Here is a 24,527-nt window from a genome sequence, read left to right on the forward strand (position 1 = left end):
TAGTAATTTTCCCTCCTTTCTACTTAATGATCTCCTCTCATCCCTCGGCTGCCATCATCATAAAATGCAGGGTTGGCCTGAAAGCTAATTCGAGAGCTTAGAGGAGGAGAGATGGCAAATGAGTGCAAAAACAGCAAGACAGCGAATGGATTGCAGCTTTAATAGCAGTTTTCAAGCAACTTTCCCCTCCCTGACTATTAACAGTAAGGGTGCACCGATTGATGTTTTCTCGCCGATCACAGATTAAAAATCTTTAAAAAGCTGATTCCAATTTTGGCCAATAACATTTTTTTTTTTGTCTGAATTGTTGCTAGACAAAGCAAGAGTTGGCAACAGTGGGGTGACTGTCGATAACTGCAGACGTAAATAACCTGGTGGGTCTGTCAGTCAAACCTCTCTCACAGCGGAGCAACAGAGGACAGTAGATTATTTTTAGATTTTTATTGAGGTAGATGGGATCGGTGGATCAGGTCGGCTTCACCTGTGAGGATCCACCGATCATCTCCCAAAGTTGAGGAAATGAGGGACAATTTTTTTGGTGCACCCCAACTTAATAAGGGTATTTTACACGCGAGTTTCTTTGTCTCCTCTTTGCATTTCAGTCATCCTCATGTTGAGATGTGGTCCAGTTTGCCGTTCATCTTTCTTATTTATTTTCAAGTTTCTGCTCTGCCGTTTACGTGATCACGTTGCCTCCAGCCCCTTTCACAAAACACGTCCATTGTAAACCCACGCAGCCGTTTTTAAAATGAATGTGTGCAGGATGAAAAGAGGTGACGCGCAGCATCAGTGTCAGCACTACAGATAAAATCTGTCGGGAGTCAGGAACAATTATGGTGAGAGGACTCAGCAGCCATCTTGTTCTTGGCTAAGCATGTGCTTCGAATCTGATGATTTCTGACTTTTATTTTCGGTTAATGATGGCACTCATCAAAATGTAATGTTTACTGGTTTTTGCAATTGTTGGCTGCATGGTGTCTTTTATTACTTTGTACTTTTGTGTTTCTATGATGCTATACAAGACAGAATGTATAGAAATTCAAAACATGCATCCTTTGTTGTATTTCAGATATTCTGCTTTTTTAAACGGAGACAAAGTTTAAACAAATGCTCTTATTTCTTGTTCGGCTTATAGTATTTTCCTGTTTCGTTTCACTGACACGTTTTTGAACACAAAAGCTTTTCTTATATTTTAAGGGATTTGAGACGAAAACAAAACCAATCTCAACATCCGTTCTCTAAATGTTTCTCATGCAGAAACCATTTTTTAAAATGATTTAACAGAATGTTCAATTCAATTCAAAACTACTTTATTGATCCCAAAGAGAAATTGAATAAATTAGTTAAAATTTAAGTTATTGCACAGTTAAATTTTAATGTTAGCGTATAATTTCTTTTTTACTTATTAAAAAAAGGGCTTCCTTTAGCTATGCTTTGTTCAAAAAGTGATTTACTTTCATTTTTTCATATATTTACGGCTACCAAAATACTGAGATTTATAATGGTGGCTTACATGGGACAACAAACCTGTTTCTTTTGGCTAAAATAAAAGCCATAAACAGTGAAAAAACTCTAGTTCTGCAACAATGTCCCTCCATCAGGGCTTCTAATAACCAGGATTAGGACACAGTCACAGCATCACACAGGACAACTAATCAAGTGTAAAGCTGAACAATCTTTTGCTAAACAGTAAAATATTTAATCTCATTTTGAATCGTTTTCTTTTTTCTTTTCCTACCTCCATGGGGTTAACTGTGATGGTGAGGGCCGAGTCGTCCCAGTCCATCTCGTTCTCCTTGCCGCTCTCCTGGTCTCTCATGGAGCGTTGGTGTGCAGCTCGGATGCGGAACACGCCCAGGATTATCATGAACACCAGGAAGCTCACACACACCACGATGACAATGGTGGCGGCGCTGGGGACCACTGCAGAGAAAACAGCCCGAATCAGAAAGCAGCGGGAGAAAAATTGATAGAAGGATTCCGGTTTTACGCAGGAAGGCGCAAGAGCATTTCAAGGACAGCCACATAAAGACGTTTAGGAGCTCAAGGTGTGTGTGTTTTCTTTAAATAGCTTTCCTGTCTCCCGACAAACTGCTCCACTTTCCCCAACGTGATCCAGATAGGATCTCTGCTCTGGACCGGGAGTGTTTGTCAGATACCAGAGGCTAGAATACGAGGTTGAGCTCCAAACATGGCCGGTGCAGATGTCACAGACTTGAGCTCAAGTGTAATCCTTAAAGCAACGCCATAAAATGAAACTAAAAAGGAAAAAAAAAAAAAAACTTGCGTTTCACAGACGCCCTACTTTGGCTAAACACGCAGTAATCCATCTGCAGCGGCGCCCGCCTTTTAGCAGACCGGATCATTTCTAGAGCTTTAATTAAACAGATTTGATTTCAACACTTAGCATCAATACCATCTGCCTATTAAAACCGGTGAGACGCATGCAGCTAAAACACAGTTTTATCAGGTTTTGTACAACGTAACACAAAGACAGTGTTAGCATGATTAAAACCAAAAAAATTTAAAAAAATAAAAATGTTCCACAAATTTCAGTACCCGAAGCCTGGTGAGCGTTGACCAGGTTGTGACCAGACAGATCGACAGAGGCGTGATGGACAGGATTGATGAAGTTGGGCTGCACCATGGCGTTGTTGGCGTGCTCTACAGGATTGGACGTGTGGATCACATTAACCTAAAGAGAAGGGAGGCCTTGCCTGTCAACTTCTCCTCTCAAACAGGGCATTTTGAGGTTGTCTATAATTCATAGAAACGATGGTGATGTGTTGTCAGGAGTGTCCCTACCTCAACCTTGAAGTCATTGCTGATGTAGCGACCGTTGAGTTCAGAGCAGACCAGCTTGAATTTCCGGTCAAAGAGCGCTTCGGTGTGCCAGTTCTTGTAGCGGATGAGGTGCAGGACCTGCTCATAGTTGGCCATGGTGTTCACACCTGGAAGACACGCGGAGAAGCTCAAGTACATAAAAGCATCATTTCGGTGGAAGCTATTCGTCTGTGATGTTGTGTACCAGTTATGACGAGGCCCAGGTTAGACGAGCTCATCTCCAGGGCGCGCTGCTGCAGCTGAGAGACGTCCACCTCCAGGCTCTCATGCTCGCCGTCCAGTTCTTCTCCCACCACAGACACTTCACACGAGTCCAAGTTGTGCATGATCTCCTCTGACACAACTGTCTCTTGAACTGAAAGAAACCCAGCATAAAAAAACACACACATTACCAAGACCTGATACTGCTACGCTTTAGTTGGGTTTCTAGGCTTCTTTAGAAAAAGAATAGAACTGTCACCATTATTCTACAAGTAAGAAATGCTGGTCAGTTGCAATAACTTGTTTTAGTTGCTTAAACAGGCAACGGTAAACGAGCAACTTGAAATGCCTAATCACAAACTGACCATACAGGGATGAAAGAGTGAGAATTTTCATCAGCACAAACTGAGTGTTTGCGTTGTGTGGCATTAGATGAAGTAATATAATTAGGTAATTGCCGGGACATTAAGTAGCACTAGTTTGGGTTTTGTAGCAGTGGCATCAACTGTTCATCTGAGCTGTGATGCTACATCTAAAGAATTGTTTTATGATGGATGTCAAACTGAATCTCCTACAGCATTTGAAGCATATTTCACAGTAAAACAAGGTAAAAGATAGCTATAAATGTTTCTACATTATTTAAGAGCTGCATAAAAGATTAGAACTTGCCATCTCATATTGATTTGTCTAGTTTCAAAGCTTGAACATGCAGTCTAGCTTGTGTTGCAGCAAATTAATTTCTCCGGCGACTACAATTAAATGATTTTTAACATCAACTGTGACCCTGTTTCTGTCCGGTCATAAAAGTTGGATCAGATTAAAGAGAGTAAGAGCAACTGATCTTGCTAAGCCCCTTTTGTCCCATATGGCGCGCTGCTCACAACAGCACATTGTACCGCCGTGTATCTGTGTCGGCTCTGGAGCGTGTCTATTGTCCTTCCTCGTCTCAACCCATGTGGAAGCCCGACAGATGGCACGGCTGGTCGCTTACCATGCCCACAAATAAACAACTTAGCTCTGATTCCCTCTCATTGTGTCTGTACAGTTCCCTCATCCTCCAGGCAAAGTTACTGCCAGCTACAGTATCTCTACGCTGTTATAAACCTTTCAGCCTTAAAGGTTATTTATTCAAGAAGAAAACATGTCAGCAAAGCCTGAAAATTAAAGCTCGGATCAAGACTTTCACTCCATGTAATAAATAAATGTACAGACAGCCGAAGTTACGCCAACACTCTGGCTGAAAACATGTCTGACTGCTTTCTTTTTACTATGACTAAATATTTGACTAATTTTCTAAACTGTGAGGTCTTGTCTAAAGGTCCAGGCGTCCCTTACCTGTGGGGTCGTCGTCGGTGCCTTCTGCTGCTTCAGACTCTGCGTCGGCCTCCATTTCCCGGGTGATGGTGCTGACGATGCGAAGCTCGGGGAACAGAGTCACGCCTTCCTGGCTCTCGAATTCAGCGGCGCTGCGGGCGAAGTGGTCGATGCCGCTCAGGCTGATCTTCGGTTCCTCGGGCTGCAGCACCATCACGTAGCCTTCAGCGTCCGGCACCGCCACGCAGGTGTCCTCGTTCAAACACCTGGCGAAGAGTTGACAAATACCCTAAAATCACGGTTGTAAATGAAAGAAACCCTGTCCTCTAATTTAGTGCGCATGCCATCCACTCACAGGCTTCTGAGATAAATTACGTTTTGCTTCTGTCACTTACTTGACAGTGGTGGTGATGCGGAGGTGTCTAATGCCTGGGGTTGGGAACTGGCGGGAGTTTAAGTAGGAGATGTGCTGCATGACTTTGTCAAAGGCGCCAATGTCGTCTCCTTCCACTGTCAGAGAGGACTGGTTGGGGTTGAAATCAACCTAAGTGACGGAAATGAAGTAGGAGTTTACATAACTGAACCCAAAAGTTTATTTATTTATTTACCTAAAACAGATCTTCAAGTGTAAAATCTCTGGAAGTTGAACGGATTCGCCTTTACAACAGTGTGCAGACACATAGTTGTACAGGTTACTTATGAGACAATTAAAAATGTATTTAACCCTTCCCCGTCTGCTTTTCAGCATCATTAAACCCTTCTAGTCACTTCCTTCTTTTATAATTCACACAAAGAGGCATCTTGTGACAGAAGAGCAGCCTTCAGTGTGGAAGTTGTTACTAATAGAAGACCTGCTTCTTAGCTGGGTCAATGGACCTTACCCAAGCTCCACCCAGAAACGCCCCTCGAAAGTCCCAAGTGACTGCATGTCTCACAAACAAAGCCTCGCAGTGCTTAGTTTCTATGTGTAAACATGGCGTCTTTCATTTCAACTGACGCTCTTCAGAGTATTTCTGAGTCGATTAGTGTGGCATTTCTGCCGGATTTTCACAATATATCAGCCACGACAATGGACAGGGGAACCAACAAGTTCATGTCATCTTTTTTGGACAACATCAAGATGTTTGAGCCACGCGATGCCTCCAACATTGTGCGTCGCAGCTAAATGCTACCAGTCGATGAGGAAAACAGCAGATCCTCACACCCTCAGCATAAATATAGCTGTGGACAAGATCACTGATGCCTATTGTTCTTGCAAGGCTGGGTAAGTCGGGCATTCATGGTTTTGAGGGTTCGAATGTGCCTAGGACTTGTACACGGTACTCTGTGCTAGCGTGGCTAACACGATTACAGTTTAGTAAAAACCTTTTCAGGTAAAATAAAATCTTTAGTGTATGTCAGATACGGTACACATTGCATATTGATCTGTTCAGCTAACGTAAGGCTGTAACAGACAGGCTTCAGGATGTAGAAGTTGTATCGGTACTGCCATTAAGCTGTACTTGGCTAAAAGGTTTTCATATTGGATGTGTTTATTATTGACTTAATTTTTTTCATTCACTAAACGCAAAGAAAGCAAAGCAATAATACTTACACCAGCAGACACTCCTTTGTTCTTATTGATCCTACAACGGTTGAGCTGCAAATGCGGTCGTGCACAAGCTTTGATCAAAGCAAGGCTTTCCGTTTCAGATTTTGGAAATATGTGAATTTTAGTTCCACAAATACGATCAGGACACCTGACATCGCCTGTACAGATACCCCACTGACAGTGGAGAACCATTTTTTTTCGAGTCCTGACGCAAAAACTTTCTGCCGGTCTGCTAGTCCACAATGTACATTAGCATGTGTTTGCAACTGTAGCTTGTGTATGTGAGACTGTCACGCACGTGGTAGCTGCGCCGTGACGTAAAATGGGCATTCGTCAATGAAATGTGGCCCCTGAGGTAAGGTCCATTACAGTTGCGGTGCTTAAAATAGTGTCAGAGGAGGCACAAAGATGTACGAGGTTCTTTAAAAGGAAACAATTCTCAAAGTGTCATTTATTCATCCTGCAAAATGTGGAAGAGAGCAAGACTTTTGGCAGATAACAGGAAGGCTGAACAGAGTACAGGGGAGGGGATGGTTTTATCATTTTGACCATTCAAAATTATAAACCCATCTCTGCCTGATGTGAGACAAACTGGATTATAAGGCTCTAGCACAGGTGTCAAACTCCAGTCCTGGAGGGCCATTGTCCTGCAACTTTTAGATGCGCCTCTGTTGCACCACACCTGAATAGAATAATGAGGTCATTAGCAAGGCTCTGGAGAACTGATCTACACAATGTGAAGGTAATTAACCCATTTCATTCCAGTGTTTTGTACCTGTGGCACATCTAAAAACTGCAGGCCCTTGAGGACTGGAGTTTGACACCCCTGTTCTAGAGAAAATACGTACAGAGACTGTGGTTATAATATTAGCCATGCCAAACAAGTAGAGGCCATTTTTCCACATTTTAAAATGTTAATTCTCGTTAAAGTCCTATTTGCAGCGATCGCTCTTTCACACAGTAAGGATTTGCCTCTGCGCTGCTCACAGCAGTTCTGGTATCTTCCTGTATTATATTCTAACAAATTACACATATTATATAATATATTACAAAAATAAAAAATTTGTATGGTGGACAAAACAAACAGCTGCGATCCGTGTGATACGTCTTTAAAAGCAACTGACCAGCCTGCATGAGCTACTCTGCTCCCTCACCTTCACCGCTGAAGCCACTTCCTCAGGCAGCTGCACATCCAGGCCTTCTTTGCAGGTGTACAAACAGTCGATCACCTTCTTGTTCTCCAGCTTGCCGGAGCGGATGATCAGGCCTGCAAGGTTTCCTCGGAAAAACTGAGCCATTCGGGTGTTCCCGCCTGGTTGAGAATGTACGGAAAAAATGGAACAACGCGAAAATGAGTGAGTTACTTAGGAGGGGATTTCAATGTTTCAGAGCTGACTATGGAAGCGTGCTATCTCAATGAGCAAAGCCGGCATGAATGAAGTTCATGCAAGTTAGAATATACCCCCCTTAAAGGCCCGAGGCCCGGAGGATGAGACAGGCAGATGATGGATGAGCTTATGTATGCCTTCAGCACATGCAACATTTAAATCAATGAAGTGGAGCTACGAACGTACTGTGGATAAAGATATTGCAACAACAAAAAGACATAAAGGAGAGGAAAATAAAAAATAAAAAAATCTGCTTTTTTCAGCAAATTGTGACAAACGACAAAATTTCAAGACGGGAAAATGTTGATATTGACAAATATAATCTGTAAAACTGAGCTTTAATTTCTGCAGCGTTAGCCCCAAACTGCACATCTCAAGGTCAGACGAACCTTCAGCCACATGTGTATTTTTAGTCTACTGCAGGTTTGTTATCCGATATGCAGGAGTTTCGACAAGGTCACACTTGACGGTATGGAGGAAAACATGCAGCCGGATCGGAGTTGTTTTTGTGCTCTTTACATTTCTATTTCTGTTCTGCTGGAGACAGAGTATTGGCTGAAATAGAGGACAAACCTTCTGACTGCCGAAGATCTAAATAAATTATTAAAAAGAAGGTGAAGAAAATGAAATAAGAAAAAAAAAACAAAAAAAAAAACAGGTAGGACAGCATCGCAAAACTTATCGTGCTGTAAAGAGGGTCGATAAACAAGCAAACAACAATCTTTTGCATCTAGAATGTTCCTGTCATTCTAGTTCAAATGGCGTGGAGATGCGGTTAAGCTGTTAGCATGGCAGGACGTTGTGGACACATGGACATGTCTGAGGAGGAAGGGAAAGACTTAAGCAACCTGAGGTGGTCTCAGGGCCCGCCTCAGTGTCATTGTCATGTCCCGAGTTTTCTGTAATTGGACGGAGAACGAGAGAGCAGGGAAAGAGAGAGGAAGGAAGGTTGAGGATTTTTTTGCAGGAGAGACTACAGATGCTACAGAATAAAAAGATCATGCCGCATCAGTAGAGATTTCCAGGAAGAGTTAAAACAACATCTGGTGACTAAACAAAATATAAAACAGACTGTAAAGAGTACTGCTAGATAATTTTACTATTTTCATCGTCATAAAGTGCTTTATGAAAGAATTCACACCTCTTGAACTGAAATCCACTTCAAAATTCAATTTATATCATAGCAATATGTCATATAAATTTGTCTGTTTCAATCTATGTAAACCAAGGTCTTCGGTGACTGTCACTGAGAGACACAGAGGTGCATCTCCAGGACAGTGGACAGTGTTGGAAACCCCCGATATAAACCGTGAATGTTTATTAAACAACCTGAAGGGAATCAGAGTGTCTACCTTGCCAGCAGGCGCCAACTGTGAGCTGAGTCTCGATCTTAGAGGGGTGCAGTGGGTAGTCCTCTGTGACCATGAAGGGCTCGAAGGCCGTCCCGTCCACAAACAGAGAAACGGTGGGGAACTCCACGTTGAGCACATAATGATGCCACTCTTTGTCACACACCTGTAAACGTGGCAGTTAAAAAAAAAAAAAAAGAGTTGAAAAGCTGTACGAGCGCAAACGGAGCTCGGTTTGAGAAGCAGCGGCTGACCTGGTCGAGTTTCCAGTGGAACTCTGCTGGTTTGTAGTTCTCCGCCTCGGACGGATCCTGGCGGAGGAGAAGGATCAGCCTGCAGTTGTGAACGTAGAGGGAGTAGTGGTGTCTGTTCATATCTGCAGGTAGGAAGAAGGAGGAAAAGATCAGGTTTAGACCCTACTTTTCACTGAATCTCCTTAAATTAATAATGAAAAAAAAAAAAAAATACTAACACTACTTTGTTCTCGTCAGAGCACCGAAATTTAACGTGTGGTGACCCATAAGGGCAGGATTCATGCTTCCGTGACTCGGTGCTAAAGAGAAGTCATGGATGGTGCGCTGACATCACGGGCCTCGGAGCGTCCTGTCCGGGACCCAGCCGCTCTGATGTAATCCTTCTTATATAAGCAGCCACGGCCGCCTGCTCACGGATCACACCAGAGACTTTACAGAAAATAAGATCAAGGCGGCCTGTGACTGATCGTATAGTCTCTAAAATAAAAGGAAGCGCGGTCAGTGAGCAGAGGTGAGGGCGAGGACTTGCACGCTCCAGCCGGCGCAACACAAACACTGATTAGAACCGCGGCGTTAAGTCTGAGCCAGAGATACGACGGCTATTTTAATCCCGTGAACTAGCAGACCAAATGCGCGCGGCGGTAACGAGATGCCGAGGGAACTCGTCACAAGTTTGACCTCAGACACTCAGCTTTCAGATGCATTGACCTAAAGAGAAACGACCTAGAGTCAGCTAGATCAGGCCCGAACCTTCAGAGAAACACATAAAGATAATTACAAAGTTGGCCTTCTATCACCTGAATAACAACGCCGACTTTTGTTGATCTGATCAGAGCGATGCCGTTTTTCTGCAGAGTATCAGATTATCATAGACCTCTACCTGTTTTGTCCGAGTTGCAGAGGATCGTCTCCTTTTCGTGGGAGCCGGGTCCGTGCCTCATCCACACAGAGATGGTGAAGGGCTCCTTCAGGTTGGCGTTCACCAAACCATCGGGCACCTTGATGGCCTGGGTGCCGTTGAACTCAAACACCTGGTCGCTGTCGTGTCCATTATCAGTGGGCAGTCCCACCGTCCAGTTGGTGGAGCTGCTCGGAGCAGGAAGGAGCTCCACGGTGCCGGAGCTGGCTCCTAAGATACGACGACGGCAGATGCAGATTTACGTATCTACACTGGACTCGGTTTTGTGTGCATATGCTTTAAATTGAAAACATGCAACTTTAACATGTTAAGTTTTATGTCTTTATAAGGGAACAGATGGAAAGGCGGATAAAGTTAATGATAGAGGTGAAAAACAATGCCTAACAAAAATAAAATATTTATTTTATTGCAGACTACAGGAGGGCGACATATTCTACTCTCATTTTTGCATAATTTTCTTTCCACCTCACAACTGCGCGTTTATAAAATGTAGAAAAGTTCAGAAAAAAGAAGTCCAATTTCGAATGCAAATTATTAAAATTTTCCAGTTTGTGTATTTACCACACAGCTTGTGCAGTGACTTCTCAGAGTACGTGTCACGGTCACAGCCCTTTCCAATGTGGTTGGTTTCCAGCTCAATGCTGGCCCGGACGGAGGTGATGGGCACATCGCAGGTCTCCAGGTGCATGCTGGGGAAAAGAGCCAGGCTACCGGTGCCCGGTTCGTACTCAGTCCTCTTATTGAAGCCTGAGAACCAAGAGAAAAGGAGAATTGAGAAATTAAAGGAGCGATAATCTGCGTAGAGTTGTAAAGTAGTATGGAAAGTTTGACTTTCACACCTTGCCAGCTGGGTCTGCAGGTGGGCTTTATGCTGATTTTGACCAACACGTCTTCAGAAGCTCGGTTCTTCCCGCAGTCGTAGGCGGTCACGGTCAACTTGTACATGTGCTCTTTGCCGTAGCTCAGCTTCTCAGTGTTCTTAATAAAGCCTGACGAAGACAACAACAAAGGGGAATAAAATTCAAGTCTTGACCATTTTTCTTATGAAAATGAAATTTTTCTAAGCTATAAAGACGTAACAAACACAAGGTCCTCACAAACAGCCCAAAAATATTAAATCATTGAAGGAAAAGAAGGAGATGGATGGACACTTTTGTTGAGGTGCCATTTTTGAACTGTTTTTAGTTCCTTCTTATCTGTTGATTCTGTTGTGCTATTTTTCCAACAAAGAAAGACAAGAAACAGACATGATGAGAAAATACCAACCACCCTGGATAATATTTACAGAAAGCCGCCATTGCTTGCGCTGAATTTTAAATGAAACCCTTGTGGCGTCAGTTTGCACACAAATCAATAGACACCTTGATCCGTGTCAATACAACCCATTATCTCCGCCGCGTGCCGATCCGTTTTCCGAGCGGGCAAAGACAAAGGCACGCTCCTTCAAGGTCCTCACCGTCTTTGTCGATGGTGAAGGGAACGTCGGGCGTCACAATCTCATAGCTGCAGATCTGGCTGAACTGGAAGGAGCAGTCGGCGTCCACCGCCTCCACCTTCAGGATGTTGTCGTATTTCTTCCCCTCGATGACGGTGGCTTTGTACGTCTTCTCCTTGAACACTGGGGAATACTCGTTGATGTCGTTCACCTGGATGTGGACGGTCGCCCTGAAGGGAGCAGGAACACGGTTGGGCTGTTTTATCAGCAGCGAGGACTTTAGTAGAAGCATTTCACTATGCAGGGGAAACTAAAAGGTCTATTTATGTGTTTACCAGGAGTTTCACTCAAATTGAATACAACAAATTGTATTTTCAGTTTCTCTTTAGATTGTTTCTAAGAGAGGAGTTGTAGTGAAGAGCAGATAAAACTAATTATCTTCTATTGTGGATTAGACTTTATTACCCGGCTTCTGCTGCTGCTAAAGGACAGCAAAGCGTATCGGCTGGCTTCGCGTCTAGCAGCACCAAGCAAGATCTTACCTGCTGATTTATCCTCCGTTTAGTCAGAAAAAGCTCACTCTGGAGAAACTCTTTATATTATAATTTATTTCAAGCAATTGTGTAATTCTACTAATTATTTCTTATTACTTTAATCCTGTAAAAAGTTACATAAAAAATTGTTACAACTACAATAGAGTTTACAGTAATTTATCAAATGACTGTCCAAGCCAAAAAATCAGCAGAAAGCTATGCAGCAGCAGCATAATGAAGCACTACGTTTGCAAACAAAAAGGTAAAACATCACATGTAACTAAGCAACAACTATTTCACAGACTAAATATATATTTAGTCTGCTCGTATATATTAATACGAGCAGTGGAGATAGTGTTAGCGTGACCGCAGGAGCCAAAATCTAGTCTTCCTTTTCTTTGCTCTCATTGGTCCATCCAATCAATAAGAAAATTAACGGGGCTCCTCAATTGGCTGCTTTGCAAGCAACATCCAACAGCGCGTAAAGTAGCAATGTGCCTCGGTTCATCAGCTGAACAGCTGGGTTTTCTGTTAAAGGTTTTAGATTTACTCTGCAAAAAAACCTGTGCATAAATTGGAGTTACATTTCACAGATCACTTCACAAACAGGTGAATATGGAAATACTGAACTACAAATAGCTGGGATGTATGGCTTAAAGTACATCCACGTGTTTCTCTTTTGATCACACAAGGTTCTGACGTTTAGAAAAATCAAGAAAAAAAAATCTCTGTCAGTATTCTGGCATTTAGAGAAACAAACTTATCTGAAGCAGAAAATATTTAGTCTGTTTTAATTACAGCGAGTAAAAATGCCTTTGTGTGTATTGATACAATGTATGTAATAATGCAGTAAATCTGTGAATGTAAGATTTTTTTTAATCCAGGTTAAAGTCTATAAAGAGACTGTCAAATCAGGGACCCTCTGACGTGGCCAGGCTTGACTCACTTGTGTGATTTCTTCATGTTGGCGCCATCAGGACCCTCTCCACAGTCGTAGGCCTGGATGGTGAAGGTGTGCTCCTTCTGCAGCTCACAGTCGAGCTTCTCCTTGGCCCTGATGACCCCCTCGCCAGTGGACTTGTCCAGGACCACAGCCTCGAAGGGGACATTCTGCCCGTGGATCCTGAAGCCGCAAATCTCACCTGGAGTCAAAAGGGAGCTTGCTCAGAACAGCCGATGAGAGATGCGACATCAAATTTTAGATAAAAAAAAAAACAACAAAAAAAAAACCACAGCGTTAATTGGAAAAAAAAGAAAAATCCACGCAAAAATAAACAAACAGCCACAGATTTTGGGAACAAAGGGGTTGTAGGTAGAGAAGTGCATGGAGTCTGTGGAGGAAGCCAAACCGCACATCATGTGGGTGAGTAGTCGGGGGGTGAGGGAGTGGGACATTTGAGATAACTTTGTTTTAATTTCCAAGCCACTTGAAAACCAGTGCATCCAGTCATGCAGGCGGAAACTGAAAAAAAAAAACAAAAAAAAAAACGTGGACAGGCATTTCACAGGAGCACTCAGGATGTTGTAACAAACGGAAGTCGTGAAAGAGAGCTTTAAAAAAAGTGAATACAAAGATAAAGGCATATTAAATAAAAAAAATAAACATGAAGGTGATAAAACACCAAGTCATCAATCAACACCCCCCAATAAAATCTGTGAAAGAAAACCAAAAAAAAGCACTTCCAGTAAGTAGTTTGCACCATTTAAAGAAAGTCTTCCTGTGCAATTCTGCCTGTCTCTCATCCAAAAAACAACTGCAAAACAAACCCATGAAATCATACGGAAACTAAACCAGCACGATAACAGGATCCAAAACAAAAAGCACTGGATGAGAACTGGGGTTAGAAATATCAACTTGCTTGACATCCACATCAAACGACTGCAGCCATGCTAATGGTTGGGATTAGTGGCGGAGAATTAAACTCAAAAGAGATCCACCGAGGCGAGGGATGCAAAAAACAGAAGCTTTGCAGCGAAGAGAGAGATAGAGAGAGTTTGCATCGGTTAACAATCTCAGCAAATTCACAGAAATGTGCAGGAGTTACTCTCAAATACTTGCAAGAGGAAAAGCCCAATGGTGAGCACGTGTAGCATCTTTAGGAAATCTGCGTGTATTTTTATCTTTTACTGGAGTCAAATTCAGCTGTAGGATTTAGCTTTGGCTCATTAATGGACATTTTAAAAGCTGCCAAGGTTATTTTTAATTGAACTTGCTGGACAAAATGGCGCCAGAAAGACAAGAGAACTCCTGTTTTCAAAGGTGGTTTTAGTTCTCGAGGTGACAGCTGATACACTGTTAGGGTCTGCAAACTGCAATGGATGTCTCATGCACAGATATTTCTAAGAGCAGTCAGTCCCCACATCACACTTTTCATCCAGCTGTTTCAGCTCTTTAAAAAAACAACAACAAAAAAAATAGTCAAAGTTAGGCGGGGGGATAAGGGGCGGGAAAGAACCAGCGAAAAACAAACAAGGAGGTCAATTACAGAGCATGATAGGAGTTTCTGTGTAAAAAGTGTGGATGCTGCTTTTTATGTTAGTGGGTTAATCGTAAAAAAACAAAATATAAATTAAAAGATAAGCACAAGGCAGAAGAAAAAAAGCCCACGATCACCTTCTTCGGTGAGGGTCACCTCAAAACTCTCTACGTGGAGGGGAGAGGAGATAAACCCAGATAGGAAGAAAGTTAGAAGACACGTTGAGGAAAAGAAGAGACATTCTTGAGCTGTACACTAACACAACCAACATCAGAAAAGCTCATGATAAAGAGAAGGCTCTCTCCGAATTAAAAAAAAAAAAGTGAATTTTAAAAGCACATAAGAATTTTTATTTTTTTTCCTGGAGATGACAATAAGGTTACAGATAAGAATCCCACTTTCCAGAGACTGTATGATCACATTTATCATTTATTCAGACATTTATCTTGTTTACAGATGAGTTTCGCCACATTACAATCAACATTTCCTACAAACTCTCTGGAGGCTTCTGTGAAGGCCTCCGTAAGTTCACTTCAGGGATTTTTTTTTCTAGTCCTTCGTTTGTTTCGGAAGCAGGCATCAGGGAAGCCATATTTTATCCAGAGTTATCTCAAACTTAAAATTTATTCGCAAATGCTAATTACATACATTAATAAGGCGGAGGACAGCGTCAGCTTTTATGTTCACTAAAAGTTAATTTGGAAATCCATTTGCAAATTATTCCTTCAATTCTCAGGAATTGAATTGGCAGATCAACAGTCATTATTCGTAATTTGTGTTTCTTTTTTGGGGTTAATAGCATAGTCATCCATTAGACTATGGATGACTGTGTTTGCTACCTTTACTTCCCACACTTGATTATGATGCACAAACTTAAATGTTTTTTATTGGGTTTTATACAAAAGACAAAATTGCCAAGTTGAAAAAAAACCCCAAAGCAATTCTTGAGTTTCTTGATTTAAATTCTGCTCTCATCTGACTCGAGAACCTTCTGCCACATGTTTGAAACATTCTCTGTGTAGCTGTAAATTGGATTTCTCGTATCTTTTTTCCAACAATGGCTTCCTTCTTGTCAGGCAAATTTGTGGAGGTCACAAAGCACAGGTGAAACAATATTTTAGTAAACTGCAAACAAGCTCCAAGTTGTAAACTGAATTATGCTACAGTTGACCGGAAAATATATTTATTCTGCCATGTTGTTTGTTCTGCTTAGTTGTTTTTTTAATTCAACTTTTAGAAACTGTTTTATTGAAGTAAATCATGAGGAAGAAAAACGGCACCAGGTCTGCTGTTGCTAAATGTGGATCTTAAATAAAGAAAACTTTTCAGATTTGTATCTGTGGAAAAATGTAAAAAAAACTTTTACTTTCCGCTACGCAATTTACCCCAGTAAATTAAATTTAAGTATGTGCTTATAACCTAACAAAACGTGGAAAAAACTCAATGGCTACGAATACGTTTAAAAGGCATTGTAGCACATGCTAACTTAAACCGCGACTCTCCTACTGCAAACATGAATTTATTCACTCTGATCTGACTTAAAGGCGTGTATTTGATTGGGCCTCTGAGCGGCCTGTGGGTCGGCTTAACGGGGAACCCTCTTAGTTGGCACAGATGGAGGGAATCTGGCGTGATGGAGCAGATCACCCCTGCTGCCACGTGAAGCCAGACTGCTCGCTCTGCCTCCAAAGAGACAGAGAGAGAGAGAGAGGGAGAGAGAGAGAAAGAGACAGTTCACAGGGACACACAGTCCGTTCATAAACGCCGCTCATCAAAAGGGGAGCCCCCGGTGAAAGAGGTGGGCGCACCAAGCTGTGTATTCAGCACTAATATGCTGTGAAGGGAGACAATCATCATGCAGAAGATGAAACGTTTCATTCTGTTTTTGCAGGCTCGTCGTTCAAAACAGCGACAGTGCGGAGGTCCGCTTTAAGTCGCCTTCCTCTTCGTTTATGTCGACTGTTTTGGTTGAAAACGCGGAAGCTGAAGCCTCACTCTCAAGATGAGTACTCTTGGATTAAGACGATCGCACAAGGAGCAATAAAGCAGATGAAAGACCGTGCAACTCATCTGCTGCTTCAAGGCCCGACCAAAAGTCAATGCTGATGTGATTAGAGACACCGGGAGCAAATGTTTTTCTCATAACATTAAACTCATAAATTGTGGCTCCCCTCTGGGAAGAATTAAAAAAAACTAAAAAAAACTTGAAAAACAATTTTGATCTGATAAATCAAAAGGGACAATCTTGCGGTATGGCAGCCAGATGTCCATCAGTATGAAAGGCAAGTCATAAAAATCTTATGGTTGAGTCACATGTGCGTGTGTGTGTGTGTGTGTGCAGAGAACGAAACCATAATTAAAGCAACAAGGTAAGATTTAACGGTTCCTGACCTCCTCATGCAGAGTCAGCTGCAGTTTTAAATATATATATAAAAAATAAAAAAAATAAAACTGTTTATCTCAGATGTATTCATCACGGGAAGAATTAAAACTTATTAAAACACGCAGCAGGGTGGGAGACCTTCATAAATTAACCATGATGCATTTGTGATTTCAAAGCCTGGCGCTCAGAATAGATCTGAGGCTCTACTTCCGTGTTAAGAACAGCTGCCTTTCTGTCTTATTTGGGAAGAATAATGAATTTGACAAATGAATAATTCATCGTCGGCCTTTAAATAATATATACCGACTATCTACATCTATGAGTCACGCAGTTGTTTTGCATAAAGGACCAGAGTGATATCGCTTTCTCTTTCATTTTACGACCTGAAGGTGATCTCAACAGCGGGGCTGGTCATGAACTGGCGAACGAGCGCCGGCAGCGTTCAAGCTTTCTCTCTCACCTGCGTAGCGTAAAGGAGCGTCTTTGTCCAGCGCAATTAGAGGCGGGTCCAGAATAACCTTGTCATCGTTCTCCGTCACAATCCCATGGTACGTCGTCTCGATCCACGGCTTGTGCTTATTGACTGCGAGGAAGCAGAGAGAGAAAACATCAGCTGACAAATGACGACAAAACAATAAGCTGATTGAAGCTTTGCCTCGGTAGAAGTGGACATATTCAGATTTGTTTGTTTTTTTTAACAAGTTTCTTCCTATGCTGGAATGACTTTTATCTCCTCCATCCCCCCCATGTGGCGTGGATGCATTTTTAATGAGGTTAGGGATGCTTTTAATGTTATTTTTAGAAGTGGCGAGACAACCTGCAGCAGAAACCAGGGAGCCGACGAGGAGCGGGCGCGAGCATCGCTGCAGAATTAAATCGCTTTCTGCGTTACATCTACCCTCTTCCGTAGTTTTCACATATTTAACATTCAAAAGACAGATTCACTATTTTTGTTTTGTTAGTTGCAACAGACGAAACAAGTAGATGATGAAGACAAGGTCAGGTTTGGGGTTCTTGTCCACTTGTCTGCATGGGAAGCCTCCCGGCTGCAGACAGCAGGAAAAGCTGCAGTGAGTGACATATTTGGGCCGGATAAGGAAACAGGAGGAACGCAGGTCTCTTACAGTCAATATGCCCTGCCTCCACCACGAGAGGGAACAATGGCGTTAAAGTGCTACTGATCTGCAGACGTGACGCTAACACTTGGTGACAACAGACTGAGGAGCAGAGATATAATGACTGAGCTAATCCAGGCTGCGCCACATTAGGAGACCATGCATTTGTGACATTGTTGTTGAATAATGCGTATATTATGTGGGTTTTGAAGGCTTTTTTATATTTATATTTCTAGAGGCTTTTTTTTTTTTTACAATTTCTAATAAAAAAAAAGTTAAGGTTGACAAGAAATTGTGTACAAGGAAACGGTAGCGAGGCTATAAATATAGAAGCTAGAAAAACTACTGGATGGACAGCCGGACGGACGAATGGATGGATAAGCAAACCAATGAATGGATGGATAAACTAATAGATGGACGTATTAATCCTTTCTGAATGTCTGTAAATACAACATTTTTCCATACTTTATTCATCGTGATGCAGAAGACATTGCAGAATTTGAGAAATAAAATGTAATCCACCGGAAATGTGAAAACCTGTAGTATTTCTGAGGCTGACCAAATCAGGGGAAAAATTTAGGTGCTTTAATGTTTTAATTCAACCTTCACAGTGGAAAAAAAAAAAAAAACAGGCCACTTTGGCTGCTGCAGCTCTCTGATGTGAGTGTCTCAGGCATGCAAGACAGACCTGAGTACAGCTGTAACACTGAACACAAAGAAGTAAGAATTACAAATTAACACACTAACTTTCCAAAGTAGGTGGAAAAACTACTTCTGCAAAATTTTCTGGACCCAATTCACTGATCACATGATCAACAAGGTATTTCAAAACAGGAGCTGGTACCATGTCGGTGTTCCACTTTGCAAAGATTGTTAGCAGTGCATACAGACTTTTCAGACTTGTTTTTGCAAACTTTGTAGCCCTACGTCACAAATCAAGTAAATAAATGAATAAATAATAAATGTTTTAAAGACTTTAGCAATGTTGTTGGCAGGTCAAGCTGCAGGTCATAATAATTTTCAAGCTTATATCCGTTTGATTTAACCAAACAAACTATTTATTTACCTACAAATGAAAGCTAGAAAGAAATATTTTTATTTTTCATACATCCGGATCAACATCATCTCACCTAAAACTTTTATCAGGAATGACACCTGTTTCGCTCTTGAGGACAAAACTTTTTAATGACAGTTCAGGCACATAAAAAAGAAAAAGAAAAAAGTTGTCCTTATTGATTTTTAAGCCCCAAATGAATGCTCACTATGCCTACCCAATTAATGCAGCATACAACGTCCCATACGAATGATTGAGTCTGACTCAACCATCCATGCATGCACCAAACAGACAGCAACAATAACCTGTCGCTGCAGCCTACACAATCAATGGCAGGAAATGATCGACCGCAGCACAACGTTGCCAAATGTTACATGGGATGCTGCACCGTGACATAATCCATCTGAAGTTAAAAAAAATGTCTCCTGACGTTAATTATTTTTGATTGACGGAATGAAATGTGATTTCAAGGTCCCATTACAAGGCACTCTTTTTAAATTATTCTCTTTTTTTAATTCACAATTTTTAGGAAAATCACAATTAAACTATAGAGCTTTAATAAATGAGTGGCACATCAGTCATCATGTTTTTGTTCCCCCCCCATTATAGATTTGTTAGCTTGGTTTTCTAAGAATCAAAGCAAGCTACTGAAAGCCTCGTTTCAAATACCAGTTCTGTCTGTAGGAAAAAAAAAAAAAGCTGTAAAGATTTGTTCCAGAACATTTAAACATTAATTATTATACCTTTTGAGTTTTATCAGACATTTATTAGCAGAAACAAAGCAGCAGGTCAAATAACCAGCTGATTGAGGCTGTCAGACTAAACAAATTAACTCGAGCCTTTTGCTTTTGGGAGTGTGAAACATTAAACTTACATATGAGTTAACGCAGACATACAAAAAACGAACTGGATTTGTTATCCCCATTCTGCTCGCAAAATGGCATTAAACTCACTAAAACAAATACTCTGCAAGATCAAAAAGCTTTTTAAGTTTCATACTTAAAATGCTTGAAACTTAAAATGCTGGAGTCTAAAATCAACAATTCAAAGGATGCAAATGTTTCAAGACAAAATGAAATATTCCTCTGCAATACTTGGATCGGCTGCTGTTGCACCATCACATAACGTAGAGTAATCATCGCTGATTGCACAATCAGTAAAAAGTCATTACGACCTACCTGAATAGATCTGCAACATCTACAATTGACAGTTAAATAATATTACGAAGGCCTCAGTGAAAGAAAGTGGTTTTTAAAGCTGCCGCAATCAGCAAGTATCTTTATTGCATACATGTTTTTATACATCTTTAAATTAAAACTCCCTGCAACAAGGAATAGTGACTAAAATGGACAAACTGTGCAAAACAAAGACTTCTGAAAGCCTTTACCAGTCAAACCAAAATGAAATGACTTCATTTTTTGGCACGCCCGGTTAAATCCCGTCCTCCAAAAGCGGCGCTCGATATGAAAACCTCGATGTGCTTACGAGTGATTTGGAAATGACCGAGCCCAATAAATGGCTTCGCTGAGTGACTCGTGACCTGAAGTGAAGTGGATCTCTTTAGGCGGGCCGCCGGGACAGACTGCTGCCATAATCAGCTTTGGCTTCCACAGAGTCACAGTTACCTCTGAGCTGGGTCACATGTGGGCCTGTTGCTCGACCAAGAGCCGCTCGTGTCACGGCCGTCATCGCCAAGGGTCGGTGAATCGGGTCTGCTTGTAAAGAGTGTTACTGGGTATTTTAGTAAAGTATTTCAATCTGATCCAGATGGGGGGGGGTAAAAAACAAGATAAGCAGCATGACGGATGAACGGACAGACATGGTTTGACGGGAGGCTCCTAAATAAGGGAAACTCAAAGACCATCAAGCTTGCTCTGCAACACAAGCAAAAAGCCCGACACACGTGACTTGCTCCCAACAATGGCGACCCAGATTGGCAGCCCAGATCCACTGAAACAAGAGTCGGTGCAGATACATTCACAGATGGCAAACTGTGGAAGAATGCAAGCAAGTGTCAGCGTGAAAACAAAAGAGGCAAACCCACACAACCAATGGCGAATTCAAAAGCGCCGCTACAATGCCGCTGTGCATTGCTGGTGAAATTCAAGTCTGTCCGATCCTTACGCATGCAGCAAGACTTGCATAACATTTCTTTTAAAGCATGAAAGTCATTGTTGTGAAATTACCAACAAAGCCCCTTTGACAAGACGACTTCATCTCCCCTCCCTGCAAGCCTCCAAAAGAGAAAGAGAGATAACGTTTGTTTGTGTCATTACTGTTCACACATAAAACCAAAGATGCAACACATTAATCTGGTTCATTTAAATCCTATTTTATGTTCTGTATGCAAGAAAAAGGGGAGGTGATAGTTGTACAAGGAGGGAAATCATTAAGAGTCATGAAGGAGTAAGATTAGAGGAAGTGGTTTTGAAGCAAAGCACTCTGGGAGGGAATTCAATTTCAATTAGAGGATTTCCACGCTCAGAAATTAAGCTTAAAAACTCAATGCAATGCAATCATACCGTCATCAGCAAAACCTGAAAATTTTAACTACTGATGAATGATGGGAATCCTGAAATGTGTTAAGTTCTTCAAAACGTACCAAACTAAAAACTTTCTGTTTAAAGAACTATTCTTTAATTTGATGAAGATCCTGCTTTCAGGGAATATATTAAAGTAAAATATGAGGAAAACGCGTTAGCCTGAGAGTCTGCTGTAGTTATATTAACCACAAAACATTTTGTGGATATAAACAAAAGTGAACAATGCCTGCAAGGCAATTCTGTTGAACAAACATTAATGGTGAGTAACTTTCAGAAAAAGCCTCATTGCCCTTAACAGCAGATAAGTAAAGATGAGGAACCTACTGAAATATAAGAGGCAAAGTATTACTCTGAAACAGAAAAGCTTAAGCTTGCACTCTGTGGGTCTGAGAGGAGAAACATCGCTGATATCTGCACATCCAGGTAAGGTGAATTTACCAAAACAGTGACACAGTACACCAGACACTAGTGTACATACACCGTACATACTAGAAAAGTATAAAAACTTGGGGAGAATTAAAATTCAGGTCTCAAGCTGTGACTCTATGAGCACAGATGGTGGACTGCTGAGCATCCTCCGAGCCCAGCAACAGAGTCCTATGCAATCCTGTTACAGCAAACAAAGCCAATAACATTTAATCCTATGAAGGAATGCCACTTCATTCACTGCAAAGGTCGAACAAGAACCGGCAAACAAAACAGTAGAGCCCCCTGCCAAGGTTTTATTGTGCGCATGTGGGGAGACGCGGTTTCATAATAAAAACAAAAAGCATATGAAAGCACAGGAAAATAATAAACATTGCATTTTCGAGGCTAAAAATGTTTCGGAGAGAGGACGTTTGGATAAAGTGGTTGCTTTTGACTAGTAGGGCCAAAAAAAACCTAGTGACCCGCTCTAGGGTCACTAGGTGCACATCTGGACAGGGACCTTTTCATGACAGAGCAAAATTTTATGAGATTCCTGTTGCATAATACGTAACTTTAGAAATACAATTTCTTTGAATATAATTATGATTATTGACGCTTTAATCAACAAGCCAAAGGTCAAAAGCTGCCAAGTTTCCCATAACTGGCTCTGAGCAATGACTGGCAGCTCACTTAGAACAACATTAGAATATTTATGTTCAATAAATGAATCAAAACTGAAAAGTTTGACTTTTTTCATGGTCTGTAAATACGTTAACCAATTGTCTGCTCCTCTTTTTGAGCTTAACGAGAAAAAAATTGAAGAAGGTTGAGAACTAAAATTTGACATTAGCTTCCCTGACCAGACCTCTCCAAATACCAGCGGTCCACTGTAATCTCTTCATTTCAGAAACGATCATCTCTATAAGAAAACCTCGAGTGCAATTTGTTCAACTGGCGCCAATGTTTATTGGATTTAATTACCAATTACTGAAACTTTTCTTTAAAATGTCTGAGAAAAATATCCTGAGCTGGCTTTTCACAGTACGATTAATTACTTCCAAGTCCAACCATAAATAAGTAAATCTGCATATATTATGCAACGTTGCTAGAGTTTGACTGTGTGAAACATCTTGATCTACGTGAATGTTAAGAAGGGGCTATATAAGGATTCAATGACTGACTGAATTAATGCAAATCGCACACAAATGAGTTTGTAAGTACTGAAGCCTTACTATTGAAGCTCTAATTATTTCTCAGAATAAATGACAAAACATTTCAGCTGTGAAGTACAACTAAATGAGGCCAAAGTAATAAAAACGCAGTCATGATGGTTGTTCCAATCACAACGCTGCACATCTTGGTGTTTTTATTTTTGTCTGAAAGAACATTTATCCATTTCAATAATCTTTACTTTTCCTGACAACATTATAGATTTTCCTGAGCGCTTCAAAAGTTTTCTGCATTCTTGACATCTAAATAAGAAACATTTAAAAAGAAAATACTTGGCAAGTTAGATTTTACAACTCTAGTAGAAGGCTGTTTTTCTATGTTGGTGTGAGACTAAAGCTCTGTTTAAAACTCTGTGACACTTTCTTTAATACTATTTTTTTTAAAAACAAGTACAACTGCTTGGTTTGGCAAACCCAGTGAATGAAGTAACGTAACAAACATTCACATGGACACAAAGACTGAACCCCGACCTATACAATTTGACCTATAAACCGTGTGAAACGCTTCCTGGGAGAACGGGACAGACACAATGGGTCTTGGTAATCCTGAGATTCAATAGTCCGCCACCACATCGCTGTTACAGACAGCGCGTCTCTGTGACACGGAGAAAGAAAGAAAAAAAAAAAATCATTAAACAGCAACTGCAGCTCTGATAACGTGTGGCAGAAAATCTAAGACTGTTTCCCTAAGAGACAATTAACCGTGGCTTTATCTGGAGCATTTACCAAAGGTTTTTCACAGATCCATTAGCCGCTCGGGCCCCGAATACCCATCCTGATTAAGGAAATGCATCATATACGTCTGGCCACAGGCTGCTGTTTGCTCAGGAGGAATAACAAAGCCGTCCACATTGTAGCAGCGGCCTGTGATTATCAGATGAGGGTTTATAATACAAGCAAACCTCAAAGGGCTTGTTGTGTAATGATGATGGCGCAGTCACGTGTTGTGGCCGCGCTGCGGTGTGGAGCTCCGCTTCATAAATCAAGCATCAGTGTTACGGCAGCAGCTCCGGAAAATCATCTTCTCTGATCGCATCACAGGTAAAAAGCAAGAACGCAAAACATCAAGATTGAGACAATGATTTGGGGGGGGGAGGGGGGGATGGACTAAATATTTGTTTGTGCTGATCATGACAGATTTAGTTCCATCTTAAACTATAATTAAAATGAGGAAACTGATAGAAATGTGCAAAGATTGACATGTTGGGGAAGAGCATCGCTGCAAGATGATGCTGCCACCACCATGTTTCACCAGCAGGGTCAGGATGGTGAGTTAATCTCAATTAAATGCACAGGATAAAATAGGGAAGGGAAAAATTACAGACACTGAAGGAGTGTGAATAATTTTACCAAGCTTTCTATAGAAGGGACGGGCATTTATCGTATCGTATCGTTCGTTGTTTACGGTGATAAATTTGTTATCATGATAAAAATGTTGATTTATTGTTAAAATAAAGTCCAGTTATTCCATAATGTCAAAGATGTTAGTT

The 24,527-nt window shown here is 41.3% G+C and overlaps 1 protein-coding gene across 4 annotated transcripts in view; it reads right to left on the minus strand.

Annotated features, from left to right (window-relative positions):
* Window positions 1-24,527, minus strand: part of clstn1 (calsyntenin 1) — a 35,171-nt gene that overhangs the window by 3,246 nt on the left and 7,398 nt on the right. Inside the window, exons 2-18 of one of the 4 annotated variants that reach the window (XM_008413363.3) lie at window positions 17,149-17,271; window positions 14,443-14,472; window positions 12,775-12,970; window positions 11,317-11,525; window positions 10,700-10,849; window positions 10,422-10,607; window positions 9,822-10,070; window positions 8,942-9,063; window positions 8,691-8,853; window positions 8,187-8,237; window positions 7,105-7,262; window positions 4,755-4,903; window positions 4,381-4,625; window positions 3,029-3,199; window positions 2,806-2,951; window positions 2,560-2,695; window positions 1,739-1,923 (exon numbers count right to left, since the gene is read on the minus strand). In XM_008413363.3, coding sequence (XP_008411585.2) covers window positions 1,739-1,923; window positions 2,560-2,695; window positions 2,806-2,951; window positions 3,029-3,199; window positions 4,381-4,625; window positions 4,755-4,903; window positions 7,105-7,262; window positions 8,187-8,237; window positions 8,691-8,853; window positions 8,942-9,063; window positions 9,822-10,070; window positions 10,422-10,607; window positions 10,700-10,849; window positions 11,317-11,525; window positions 12,775-12,970; window positions 14,443-14,472; window positions 17,149-17,271 — 2,669 coding nt within the window. The remainder of the gene's footprint in view (window positions 1-1,738; window positions 1,924-2,559; window positions 2,696-2,805; window positions 2,952-3,028; window positions 3,200-4,380; window positions 4,626-4,754; window positions 4,904-7,104; window positions 7,263-8,186; window positions 8,238-8,690; window positions 8,854-8,941; window positions 9,064-9,821; window positions 10,071-10,421; window positions 10,608-10,699; window positions 10,850-11,316; window positions 11,526-12,774; window positions 12,971-14,442; window positions 14,473-17,148; window positions 17,272-24,527) is intronic. The other 3 variants (XM_008413365.3, XM_008413364.3, XM_008413367.3) reach the window with 3 other exon arrangements.

This window comes from Poecilia reticulata, chromosome 7 (genome assembly GCF_904066995.2).
Source record: "Poecilia reticulata chromosome 7, P_reticulata-male-v2, whole genome shotgun sequence".
NCBI classification, from domain to species: Eukaryota; Metazoa; Chordata; class Actinopteri; order Cyprinodontiformes; family Poeciliidae; genus Poecilia; species Poecilia reticulata.